Here is a 14,698-nt window from a genome sequence, read left to right on the forward strand (position 1 = left end):
CAATATTGAATGTAGTAAAATTGAGATTTAATTCAGAGGAGCCTTGTTTGGGCAGCCATTGAGGCACTTTCAGTCACCTTTACATACAGAAAACCTGCAATTTAAAAAAAAGGTAATATTTTTCTGAGAATTTTTAAGAGTAAGATTGTGCATTAGGTTCACCTCCTACAATTTGAATATTCAAATTTTAGTGGAACATGTATCAGCCAGATTAGTGGATATGCATATAATGATAAAACAATAAGCCAATCAAATTCATTATAATTTATTTTATGGAATAGAAAGAATTATATTTTAAAAAAATCAATTCAATATAAATTAAATCAATTAGAAAATTAATAAAGTATATTAATATAAATTTTTTAACATTTAAAAGAAAATGCACTATTTATGTGAAAGCGGGGGAGTCATCACCAGCGCACATGTCAGATGGCCAAAACCTGTCATTGTTTACCAACAATTGTCTACCCATGAGCCTTTGCGTTTTTAGTGTGCAGTGTTCTCCCCAGACTTCATGTCAAGCATCACGACCAATTTGCATAACAATGCATCTAATTTGCATAATTTTTATTTGCATAATAATCAGTTTTTCCCAACAAATATTGTCAATCTACAATTAATTAAAGACAAAATATTTTTATATCTGATAAATTTTATATCATTTTACTGCATTGTATTTTTTGTTTTTGTATCAAGTCAAATAAAGTTTAAAATGGAACATCATAAAAAGGAAAAAAAAATTGAAAAACTTTTGTTATAGCCAGTCAGTGAATATACTGTTATCCATGGATGTAACTGGTTCATCATTGTGTATAAGTTTTAGTGCCCATGTCACTGTCGGTTCATATAAACGTCGGGGAAAACATTTTTTGGTTAAATATATAAAGTCGGCAAGATATCGAAATATGTTGAAATTAATAAATCAATAATTTAAAAAAAAATTCTACAATGGCAGTTCGGCAATTTTTCATTGCAATATACCTTGTGAGTACAACGCTACGATCACCGTAACATTGTCAGCTGACGGCATTGCGTTGGACGGGTATTCACCGCTGCTATTGCTATTGCGTCACGGACAAAGGGCAAGCATCACGACCGAGTGTTCAAGCGTCACGGTACCGTGTCGCTTCAGAGGCCTGGGGAGAACACTGGTGTGTGTTGTTGACGTCGATTGGGACTCGATTTCCATTTAAGTATTATTGACCTTAAATCTCACACAGCAAATCTGTCAAGCCCAAATTTATTGACAGAAAACACAAGCTGAAAAAGGGGAAATTTCTATCAATTATTCCAGGTAACCCATAAGTGATTATGCAATCAGTATGGTACAGGGACGCCAAATTATGACTGGTTAATTGTCCTCATAGTGCTAACACACAAATCTGTCATCTACTGAGGTACCTAATAGAGATGTATATGGGTAATGTCAATTTGTACACAAGGTTATACCCCTACAATAAATGGATGGTTTAGTGCTTCCCTGGCAGTGATTCGTGTGTGTGGATTTAAATCTAACAATCTCTTTAATAAAGTATATGCACAATCAGGCACTTCGTCCCATGATCTCTCCCGAGCAGATTCTTTGTTCATTTTCTGAAGTCTTGGGGAACATCTTTTACCACTGAGGGGACTGTCATTTTCTGGTTCTACAATGGATTCTTCAAGTTTTCTGTTCCGTGCGATCAGCAACTGTTCTGGGGATTTGTCGCTAGATTTGCCTCGAAGTTTCTGACACATAGTTTTTAAATCAAGAGCAGGTTGTTCTTGACTACACAGCAGGTGTTTACCTGGTAAAAAAAAATAAAAATAATGAATTTACGCAAGACTTGAAAGTTGCACTCCGAAATCATACTTCGAGGTGTTTTGAGACTAGCATACCACACATTAATGAAAACTGTAACAATACAATTAATTTGTGGTAGTAGAGAATAATTTATCACTAATATTTTTCTGTCAACTAATAATTTAAACAGTGATTCAATTTGTGGGGGGGGGGGGTGAATATAACATTTACCATGCTACAATGTAGATGTACATGTATTGGCATGCAAACTGAGTAGGAAATTCTCACACACAGCTCCGAGGAGAATAGTACGCAAATCTTCAAATGGGGCTCTTCAGGATTAAATTTAAAACACATCAAATTTATTGATTTATTATGGAAGACAAATAGGAAAAAAACTCCACTACATCGAACATGAAAATACAAGTAGAGTGTTACAAGAACAGTACTCTCAGTTCTTCTTGCAATAAAGTTACAATGCAATACTATTTTCTGATATTAAGTCGACTAAGTTCATCTTTTACATGGAATGCCGCCTTTACACGGAACATTAAAACACAATTTACCTCGCAAAAAAGGACATATAAAAAAACATTAGATGTCAGTTATATGTTTGCTAAAGTACTGATGCCTTGAACTTTATATTTGCAGTTTAAAATGTTTACATAGGAAAGGATACCTATTGGAAGACTAAGAATCCTTAATGTACAAATAGAATTTTGTTGTTGGAATAACTTATAAGGTATTCATAATAACAATTTCTTTTACACACACAATTAAGAGTTAAAACATGATTCAATGAAAGACACTGATTCATGCATGAGGTCATTCAAAGTATTTGTATAAAGTGGCAATAAACAGTATCCAGACAATTTGAAACTCAATTATTAACTGTAAGGAAAAATCAATTAAAATTATATTTTCACTTAGACAGTAATTTAAAGCGGAGGGGTCATCACCTGTGCATTCATGGAAATTGAGTCCCAAGAGACAATAACACAGCTAAAAATGCAAAGGCTCATGGGTTTGTTTGGAAACAACAACATGCTATGGTTGTCTGCCACATGCACTGGTGACAACTCCCCCGCTTTAACCAACTACAGATAAATCAACATGTTAGATAATCAACTGCAGATAACTGTACTCACCATACTGCCTAGCTGCTGCCTTCATTTCCTGACTGCCAACTATATTAATAATTTGTGCCAGTGCAGTCATATCATCTGGGGCCTTGAAGAATGGGTAGCGTCCAGTTAGCAAAGTGAGGAAAATTACACCAGCTGACCACATATCAACAGCTGCAGAGAGGAAAAATTATTACCGGTATGTTATTCTGTTTTGTTATGAAGGTAACATTATTAAACTATACTAAAATACATCATTATAGGTGATCAGCCTGAGCTGGATTTTCTATTCCTGATGAAGATAACATTTCGTGAGCGCAGAAAAGTATATATATAATTACATGACGTACAATGTAGGTTCAAATTCTACAACCAGGGTCACCAGATAAATGTTTTCCGGCACATTTTTGTCAGACTGCAAAGGAACTTGATCTGACATAATTACATTTGACGAGTCTAAAATAATAAATCCTAGAGATCTTGTATCTGGTTACGAAATGGCAGGAATGTTTGATTTTGATGAATTTTTAGCACAAATATGGCCACCGTTCAGCCATCTTGAATTGGATCAAGACATGAATGAACATGCATATGTCGGGGACAACAAAAAAGATCTATAGTTACCGGTTTAAATAGAAAATGCTTACAGATTTAACTGTAAAAACATGATACTGGGTCCCTTAAGGTGTTCATGTACAAATCAAATTGCAGTGAATATAGGGAATATTGAACCCAAATGACCTTTAAAGTTCAGGTTGGGTGGTTAAGGAACATTTTGTCACATGCATTTCTTAATTTTAAATGACATGCAGAATTTATATTTGCAATAATAAACTCTTTGCTTCAGTATTGTTTCAATTCAGTAGTTACACACCTGTTGTTTGATCAGGACACTTGAGAAGAACTTCTGGTGATCTAAATCCAGGTGTACCAGCTCTTGGTGCAGTTTGATTACTTCTACACAAGCAAACCGAACACACTTGAGGTTTTCCATAACATGCACATGTATGCTGAGGAGACACGCATGAAATACCAGATTTCTTTGTAAGGTACTCATTCTTAGCAAATGATAAATGTTTGGATTGGACTTTTGTACGACTTGGGACAAATGTTTTTTTTGCTGTGATAGTTTGTTTTGGCGATTTAAACGCCTTGGCGAAAGTATTCGGTCGTGTTAGTTTGTGATTAGTAACTGTATTAGGGTTGACTTCAGTTAATTTAGCTGGAACTCTACCATCTTCTGATAGTTGTCTCTTAGCAGGGCTACGGTTTGAAGATTTCATCTACGAAGAAATAAAATAAAATTTAGTATATCTTAATACAACATGTTGGGCATAATCACAAACAAACAGCAATAGACAAGAAAACAAGTCATTGAAAATGACACAGTTCCCATTAAATTAAGCGGAGGGGTTGTCGCGAGCATGTCCTTGAAACTTGAATTCCAAGTGACGTACACAACAGATTGTTTATTTACATCAAAACGCGTGTTCCGTGTAGTAGTAATATGGCCAAAAATAAAAACAGTCGTTATTCAGCCATCTTTGATCTGACTATGAAACACACTGATATGTATGATGTATCTGCCAAATACGAATGAAAATGGTACATAAATTGTGGAAATATAGTAGTAAGGCAAAAAGTCAGATGGCTGTCAATCGACCATCCTTGACCAGATTTTGAAACAAATTGTCATGGACATGCATCCTAACATGTATAAAGTACATGTATGTGCCAAGTTTGAATGACAACTGACAAAGCATGTCCAAAATACAACATTTTCAAAAGACTGGCTGCCAGTCGGCCATTTTAAATCGAATCGCTAAACCACTGCATGTGCATATGACCTATATAAGGTACTAGGCACATGCAAAGAATGAACGAAATCTGTCCACAGGATTCTGAAATATGACTCTAGACAGACTGACGCACGGACGGACGGATAGACTCAGGAACTCACGGACGGCCGGGGACATATATCCTAACGTGTATGATCTATGTACTAAATTTGAGTGAAAACAGACAAAACATGTCCAAAATAAAACATTTTCAAAAAACAAGATGGCTGCCAGTCGGCCATCTTTGATCCAATTGTGAAATAAATCGTCATGGACATGTATCCTAACATGTATAATCTATGTACCAAGTTTGAATGAAATAAAACATTTTCAAAAAACAAGATGGCTGCCAGTCAGCTATTTTGAATTGAATCACTAAACCACTGCATGTGCATATGTCCCACATAAAGTACTAGACACATGCAAAGAATGAACGGAATCGGTCCAAGGGATTCTGAGATACGACTCCGAACGGACGCACAGAGACCGAATTATAAGTCCCCGTTTTCGGACTTCGTCCGAACAGAGACTAATAATTGCATCCTGTACAATTTTACTGTACTGTAAAATACATTTTGCTGCGAAGAAATTTTGTATGAAATTTATTGCCACTGATTTTTGATGAGTTGAATGTAAATTATATAAAAAAAGATTTTCGCTGGAATTTATTTTCACTGAATCACCCCTTCACCAAGAATAAATTCCATGCGAAAATAAAGTATTTTACAGTATTAAAAGTTCAGGAAAATCAGATAAGTAACAAATAAAATGAAACTTTGCATCACAAATGACAGAATGAGAGGTGTTACCTCGTTTTCACTCGATGACTGAAGACGTTTGGCCTTTTTCTTGGGTGTTGTAGGTGCAGTAGATGTCCCTTGCCTGTGTTTAGTTGGTACAGGGGCTTTATGTGCTAGACCAAAGTCAACTAAAGAATACCTGCCAATAAAATACTTATATTATCAAGTCATAGAATTATCATGAATTTGGTTGATTAGTTTGAAATTTATTTTCACTATATTAAAACTAAAATTGTCTGTACATTATACATTTTTTCTGATACTACTCAGTATTTTTGTTCTAGATACTGGTGTAAAAACATCAGCTCACAATACAGTATTTTACTGTAATAGAAAGTGGATTGATGTGGGAAAAAAATGACCACGCCCATTTAGTGATTGTAATATGTACCTAATATAAACCGCACCCCGAACTTGAGCTGTTGATCCCAATTTTTTATTTGATACATTGTAATATAAACTGCGGTTTATAATAGGATTTTAACGGTAATAATTTGGACTTACTGTTTTGTTTTTCTGTTGTAAAGAAAGTTACTTGGTTTGACATCTCTGTGTATGATATCAAATTCATGAACTCTTTTTAGCGCAATAAACAAGTTCCGCATATACTCCTTGACTTCATTGACAGATACATCAAGTATATAGTCCTGCAAATACAATTATACTTGATATGAACAAAACATCAGGAACATACATACTATTTAATTTTGTTTTGACAACTGTCAACAAGTCAGCTACATTGTATATGCGCGTTTACCAGGACTGAGTATGATAAGAATAAACTTCATTTAAACTTGATGACATGTTAAGCAATAAGGCAGATCTTCTACAGTGATGGCAGACATTGAAAATTCACATTAAAAGTTTACTTAGCACATACAAATACACAAAAAACAAAAACATCAAAGAATATTGACTCAAAATTCTTTACAAATTTCTGTTGAAACTCTTTATTGAGGTTGGCAAATAAGTTTTATAAAGCAATCTATGAGCACAGAAGAAGATGACTGCACCTAAACAAGGTCAACTTTCATGAAACGTTACAAGATAATCAATATGATTTTTCCAAGATAAATTATAATTTATATTTATTATGATTCACTTTTGTTTTATTCAAATGGCCATCTTTTTGGCGAGAGGTAATTAACATGGATTTAATCAAAAAAAGTAAAAAAATTCAGTGCCCTGTGAAAAAAACATTTCCCCTTAATATCATGTAAATACTGCACCATTTATTAAATGTTTCAACGTTACCTTTTACTTAATAATAATTTTGTTTTAAATTAATAAATAATGATTTACTTACACTGAATTTATCATGAGAAAAGTATGGCATTACAATGACAACATTATCTCCATTTCTCAATAAAAGTTGTACTCCCATCACATTATCACAACCACTAGAAAGAAAAATCAGACAAATATCAGTGATTTCCGGTTAGAAATGAATTACAGGCAAATACAGCCTCAAATCACAATTTGCAAATAATCAGCAATTGGCAAATCTATTTAAAATGACTACCCGAGAAAAAATGTCTGAAATTCACAAACATACCAAGAAATAGTGGGAGATTCCTCAGAAATTGATGTGAATCGCTTGTTCTGAATGAGACATAGTTATTATTTAGTTTATTCAGTCATAGAAACATTATATCTTGCATTGAAATCAACATGGAATGGTAATACTTACCCAATTGTTTGAAGACATCTGAGTTCACTTTCTATTCTACTTGGATGACTTGTTGGTATGATGTGCTTCAATGCAAACTTGGTATCTACTTGTGGGTAGTCTGTCAGCCTAGCACAGTACACTGCACTAAATGTACCTAGAAAATAAGTGTTAATGATAGCCTTATGTACCATTGGCAGATGTGCTGTTATGATGTCTTCATACAAAGTATATTCATATTTGAAAGTCAACACCTGTCACATGTTTAGAACAGGCACAACTTAGGGATTACAAAATGACAGTCAAATGGCATGAACAACTGCACACAGCATCACTATAAACCCTTATTTGGCCAAGTCAATGTAAATGTATCTGACAGGCTAAGGGTTAGTGTCCACAATTCAATCACCTGCAAGTGTTCATGACAAGTCAATTTCATGAAACCCCATGTGACAGACTTCAAGTCTCAAAAACCTCAGTGTCATTGTCATGAATACAAATTGTGCACCCAGACTTATCTTGTCCAAAATTCACATTCAATATATGACAACAATTGAAACTGTATTGACTATACATGTTAGATAAATATACATTGTTCGTACCTTCTCCTATTTTATTTGTAATATTGAATACAGTGCTTAGCTTTGGTAAAGATGACACCAGCCTCTCTATGTCTTTTTTAACCGTTTCTGTAAATAGAATACATACATGTACTAATAAATACTCTAAAAGCAACACTGTCATAAGTACTACACATACATGTACTAATAAATACTCTAAAAGCAACACTGTCATAAGTACTACACATGTGTGTACTGTGGACACATTAATTATTCACTGATTTTGTTATTTTAGCTGATATGTGAAATTGGTTAAATTAAATCTACATGAACATGTACAATAACAATAGAACTAGAAACCCGGAGAAATTGCTCAAAACATCAAAAAAGGAAAATCAGCATCCCAGTGATCCCCTGGTTTACAACATCGATGCAACACAGACAGCAACACAGCAGAAATAAAAAATGAAGAGATTAGCAAAACAGAACCAAAGAAAAGAAAAGTGTTGATAAATCATGGTTACGCCGAACACCAGATGGAACAGGTAATTACAAACCTAATTTGTTCGATGTGACATATTTTGACACCTATTTGTGACCTCGTGCAATAAGACTAAAGGCAAAACACCCAGCATTGATAAACATCCACTGTGTTACTCACTGCCTAGCATCAGCTGCTGGACAAGCCATGAATGGAGTAAAGTATCTGTACAGAGAATCCACCACTCTCCAGCAACTTTATAATTTTTATCAACATTCATTGTCAGGCTTAAAGGTGATTGAGGCAACAATCAAAATTAAAGCCATGTTTCATTTAGTTGTTTTGAATTTTGTAATTTCACTATTTAAAAATGTATTTTGTTTACAGTCAGTACTTTAGGGGCCACAGATAAAACTGAAAGAAGCAAAGGCTGTGCGGTGGCTGTCCCATCAGAGAGCTGTACATGCTCAAAGGAAAATACTGTCGTTTGTGATAGCGAGTCTGTGAGATTTATATATTTCATGATTGAAACTGAAGCAAGAGGTTTCTATTGGCTAACAGAAAAGCATGAGAAAGTTTTCAAATAAATATTTAAAAAAACAAAAGGAATGTCTTTGTTGCACAAAGGAACTAACAAATAAAATCAATCAATGGTTGCACTGAGAGTATTCTACATTATAATATATTGTGTATTAACTAACATTTTTGTGAGACAATTTGGTTTATGAGCAAAAATTCTGAGAAAAAATATAAATCATGAAGCAAATGTTTCACCCAAATCTGGTGATAACAAAGTAACTACAACACTTCCTGGACACGCATACAATGTACATTTCTTGGAACGGAGACCAATAAAAAAATGAGAAAACAAAACTGTTGTGACTAAAAACACTAAAAATGTCCACAGTTCTAAGTAAAAAAAAAAAAAAAAAGTATTAAAAAAAATCGTCTGGCACACCCCAACCCTGATTTAAAAAGTGAATAACCCTTACCAGAAATTTGACCTTCGCTATTTGCTCGTTTTCTTTTTTTAGCAACACTGCGGTGAAACCGTTCATCCTCCGTATTATTAAAATCCAGTACACTTCCTGTACCCATTGATCCTGTCGAACTTCCCTCAACTTCACATCCAGCCATTGATAGATAGATAGATAGAGGGCGTTTGTCCAAGCAACAGGGTGTTTTCAGTGCTCTTCATAAATTCTGTAAAGTTATACGAATTTTACCCGAAATAACATTTAAAAGTGACATAGACTGCTCAGTGAAGAAATATCTTATCATCAGGTGTTTATTGCGCTATAGTATTGCTCGAAAATGTTTTCTCAACACGAGAATATTCCCGAAGTTCCGGTTCAGCGAAAGCACATGTGCGATCAACATGGCCGAATACACGCAAGTTTATTCATCTTCGGGATCTTGCTACTTTTATCGGGCGATATTGAAGTAAACCCTGGCCACCTCGCAAGATGCCTGATGGTCAGCGAACAATATCTGAGTCGATGACTTTGCGTAGTAGCAGTGGTCAGCATGTTTCGCCATTAACAAAAACCCAGTTAACGCAAATAGAAGACGGGGTAGACAAAGAGGGTCGCCATATTGGATTACAAGAGACTGGTGTCGAACGTGTTGATGAGTTTACGTTGGCTGATGTCATGATGGAAATGCGGGGTTTGCGCAAAGATATTATGGATCGTATCGAAGTGGTGGATAATAGAGTGAGGGTTTTAGCAGAGGAGGTAAAAGTCCTGGAAAGTAGTGTGGATGAAAACCGAGGCGAAATGGCAAAACTAGTTGAAGAAAATAAACAATTACGTGAACGTTCAAATAGGATGGAAGTAGAATTAGATAAAACGAATGCACAGTTGAAACGTAATAATCTGATATTTTATGGTATTGAACAGCCTGGTATGGAAACGTGGGATACAACCGAGAAAATTGTGAGAGATTTTATTACTGACAACTTGGATATAAACGCTGGTGAACTGGAATTTCAGCGAGTTCATCGTCTGACTGGTGCTCATAGTCACCCACAACCAATTATAGCTAATTTTTTGAGGTACAAGCAACGTATGCAAGTTCTCCGCGCAGCAAATAAACTGAAAGGTACTGACTATCGGATTGGAGAAGACTATACCTGAAAAGTAAGAGAAACTCTAAAGAAACTGGGAAAGTTTGCAGATGAGGCAAGAGCTGCGGGCAAACATGTAAAATTTATGTACAATAAAATCAAAATCGATGGTATATTGTATGTGTATAATGACCAACTCCAAGATATACGACCGCTGAGTGAGAGCCGTAAAGTACAACAAAACAATACCTGATGAGACATTGGCCTGGGCCATGGGCAAAGTTTTGAATGCTTGGATACAAGATGTTCTAAAACAGATAAGAGTTTGAGATTCCTTGTATGGAATGTGAACGGTTTATTGGGAAAAATAGAAAATGTAGATTTTTGTGATTACTTAAAATGTTTTGATTTTGCCTGTCTCACTGAAACATGGCTTTATAAGCCTTTTGATATGCATTTTGAGGGATTTAAAAATTTTCATATGCTTGGTAGGAGGGAACGGAATTATGGTAGAGCATCAGGTGGGATTTCAATTTTATTTCGAGAAAATAATGAAGATAATTTTGATATAAAGTTTATTTCTAGTAACTCACAAAATATAAATTGGGCTTTGATAACACAGAGAAACCACCCGATTTTGTTACTTGGTAATGTATATAGAGCACCAGAAAGCTCACAATTTGCTGACAAAGATTTTTTCGATACTTTAGAATCTGAAATGTTAATTTATACCAGTAAATACGAGTGTAATATTATAATTGCAGGAGATTTTAATGGTAGAACAGGTTGCAAATCTGATGGTATTGATCTGGATTGCACATACTTGCCAATGGAGGGGTTTGAAAATATGGGACAAAGGGCTGATAAACGAATTTCAAAAGATGTGGTAGTAAATAATTATGGGATGGAATTACTTGAATTTTGTTCAGTGACTGGATTAAAAATTGTGAATGGGAGATTATTTCAGGAAAGAGGGAGTGGCAATTTCACTTTTATATCAGAACTTGGTACGAGTGTAATTGACTATGTGTTAACAACAGAGGAGGTTCTAGTTAAATTTACTGATTTTACAGTGGGCAATAGAGTTGAATCTGACCACATGCCTTTAGAATTTGTTTTAACTTACCAAAATGAGGTGGGGGTAAATCCAACTAAGGATAGTTCGGACAATTGTATTGTTAACAAAAATGACACATCTAGGTTAAGGTGGGAGCAACAGAAAAAACAGCAGTATCTTGATAACTTTCAAACTGAACCAATTGAACAATTAACTCTTACTTTTAACGATAGTATTATTATGGGAAACCTCGAGGAAGCAGCAGCGGGTTTGGTGAACATTGTCTCTTTGTGTGCCACTGACATGAAAACTGAGACCAAAAATAATATTAAAAAGAGAGAAAATTTATGGTTCGATAAAGAGTGTTCGGCAACTAAAAAAGAAGTATTACGTGCACTAAATCAGTTTAGAAATTCTCAAAATGGGAAAAGTTTGGAATATTACTTAAAATTAAAAAAGAAATATAGAAAATTGATTAAAGAGAAAAAGTTAAATTATTTGGAAATGAGACAAAATGAACTTGTAAACTTAGCTGCTTATTCAAACTCACGGCAATTTTGGCAGAAATTTCGGCAACGAAACGAAAATGTGTCTAAAATTATTACCCAGAAAGAGTGGCATGATTATTTTAAACATCTGTTTAATAACAATTTTATAGGGGATGAGGATATGGCGGATTTTTTTGATTCAGTAAATGATTATGTAACAAGGTTAAATTTTGATGACATTGAGAACACAGAGGTTGATAATACTGACCTTGACTGCCCTATCACACAAGAGGAAATTAAAAAGAGCATATATAAAGAAACTAAAAAGTAATAAAGCCCCTGGGCAAGATGGAATTTCTTCGGAATTTTGGAAAGATGCACCACAGAAAATTGTTGAAATGTTATTTATTTTATTTAATGTATTACTTGAACAAGGTTATTTTCCTGAAAAGTGGGCAATTGGATTAATAACACCAGTGTATAAAAAAGGGCATAAGGATAACCCTGAAAATTATCGGAGCATTATGCTTTTAAATGTTATTAGTAAAATATATATGAATATCCTGACAGAAAGATTGACAGTATGGTTTGATAAATATAGTAGAATTGTTGAAAATCAGAGTGGTTTTAGAAAGAAACGAAGCACATTAGATAATATGTTTATTCTGAGCACAATTATTGATAAATATGTATTTCATCTCAATAGTCGATTATATTGTGCTTTTATAGATTATGAAAAAGCATTCGATAGGGTCCACCATATTTCACTATTTTATAAATTAACAAAGGCAGGAATGAGAGGCAGACTATTAACAACTTTGTTCTCAATGTATACACATGTTAAGGCAGTAGTTAAAACCCCACATGGTGTGACTGATCTGTTTAAAATTGGAACAGGCCTGCAACAAGGCTCAGTTATTTCCCCATTACTTTTTTGTTTTTATATAAATGATATAGAAAAGGCTCTTACACAAGGTGTTGAAACTGTAATCTATGTAAACACTTTAAAATTAATGTATTTATTATATGCTGATGACCTCGCATTATTTAGTAAATCTCCCATTGGTCTACAGCGTCTTCTAAATAGATTAGCAAATTACTGTAAAAGATGGAGGTTAACAGTAAATTTGAATAAATCAAAAATTGTTGTTTTTCGCAAATCGGGTAGACTAAAGAAATCTGAAAAGTGGTTTTGGAACGGGAATGAAATTGAAATAGTCTCAAAATATAACTATTTGGGGGTTCTTTTTTCTAGTTCAGGTATCTGGTATCAGGCCCAAAAACACATTGCTGAACAAGCAACGAAAGCCATGCACAGTATTAAAAGTATTCTTTACAAATATGATGGGTTCAAACCAGCTATTGCGTTTCGTGTTTTTGACTGCAAAATTCTCCCAATCCTGCTTTATGGCAGTGCAATATGGGGAACACATAAATCTTACGATATAGAAACAGTTCATCATAAATTTTGTAAATTTGTTTTAGGGGTACACCCAAAGGCCACAAACTCTGCTGTGAGGGGGGAGTTGGGAAGACATCTAATTAGAACACATGTGAACAAAGAAATAATTCGGTATTGGTTAAAATGTATAGGTGGTGATTCCTCTGTTTTAGTAAAAGAATGTTATGGCTATCAATATGACAGGGTACAAAGGGGATTCAATTGTTGGGCAACATATGTTAAGGATTTGTTATGTAATTTTGGTTTTGCACATGTATGGGAAAGCCATTATGTGAATAACCCAAATTGTTTTCTGCTACAGTTTAACCAACGGTGTCTAGATATTTCCCAGCAACAGTGGCATGATCAGATTGGTAATAGTTCAAAATTATGCACTTATTCTAAATTTAAAAAATTATTAGCCGGGGAAAAATATCTGGATTCTATTACTATAAGTGTTTTTAGAAAATCTCTCGCTTGTTTTAGAATATCTGCTCATGAGCTCATGATTGAAAAGGGTAGGGCATTGGGAATACCACTTGACCAAAGATTGTGTCCTCTTGGTTGTAATCTCATTGAAAACGAGTTCCACTTTCTATTACATTGTACAATGCCCCAAATTTGAGGAAATTAGAACTCGTTTTATACACAAGTTTTACTATTGCCCAGCGCTTGAATGGAAATTTATTTTGCTACTGCAATCTGAAAATACACATATAATACAAAATCTTGCAAAATACGTATTCTACTCTTTACAAAAACGTCATAGTTTGTTGGAGGGAAATTTAACTGAAATATAAATTTAATTTGGTATTCATAGGTGAAGTATAAATTTGTAATATTCAGACAAGCAGTAGCAGTGATTATTCTTGTCAAACGATTTATTTATTTGTGTTACATTTAAGTGTGTACATTATGGCCTATGGCCAATGGTACTGAATAAATATATATATATACATCCAGCCATTGCTATCGATCGATTTTGCCACAAGCAACAGCTAACCGGCGAAATTCCACTGCCAGTTACGACCGATATTATCGACCTACCAGGAACGGGACTGCGATCAGACGTAACAAAAACAAAAGTCAGAACAACAATTATGATTCACATTCAGTAACTATTAAATTATATTATGACAGCAAATATAGCCATACATTTTAATAAACAAAGCAAAAATCCATACTTACCACGATCACAACACCGGCGAAACGAACAACTCGCGATTGTGTCTAAAACTAATTTACATTTGGCGCGCTATCCTGAAAAGACATGACTTCGGAAGTAATCGGCAATAGTCGGGAATTACCGAGCAGTTCTTATCTTCAAAAATCAATAATAAAGTTTCTGTTTATTTTAATATCGCTAATATACGTTCCAAATGCCACGGT

General features: G+C 34.4%; 1 protein-coding gene across 1 annotated transcript; it reads right to left on the bottom strand.

Annotated features, from left to right (window-relative positions):
- Positions 1 to 5: 5 nt before the first annotated feature.
- On the bottom strand, positions 6 to 14,609 carry LOC100367914 (cell division cycle 7-related protein kinase-like). The gene is made up of 10 exons (XM_085492352.1): positions 14,498 to 14,609; positions 9,248 to 9,458; positions 7,817 to 7,903; positions 7,236 to 7,371; positions 6,852 to 6,945; positions 6,050 to 6,192; positions 5,555 to 5,684; positions 3,782 to 4,190; positions 2,932 to 3,081; positions 6 to 1,787 (listed from the first exon to the last, which is right to left on the bottom strand). The coding sequence occupies exons 2-10, from the start codon at positions 9,390 to 9,392 to the stop codon at positions 1,444 to 1,446; spliced, it is 1,638 nt and encodes a 545-aa protein (XP_085348478.1). The 5' UTR covers positions 9,393 to 9,458; positions 14,498 to 14,609; the 3' UTR covers positions 6 to 1,443.
- Positions 14,610 to 14,698: the final 89 nt, after the last annotated feature.

The sequence above is a fragment of the Saccoglossus kowalevskii genome, chromosome 17, assembly GCF_978046115.1.
Source record: "Saccoglossus kowalevskii chromosome 17, keSacKowa6.1, whole genome shotgun sequence".
Taxonomy (NCBI): Eukaryota; Metazoa; Hemichordata; class Enteropneusta; family Harrimaniidae; genus Saccoglossus; species Saccoglossus kowalevskii.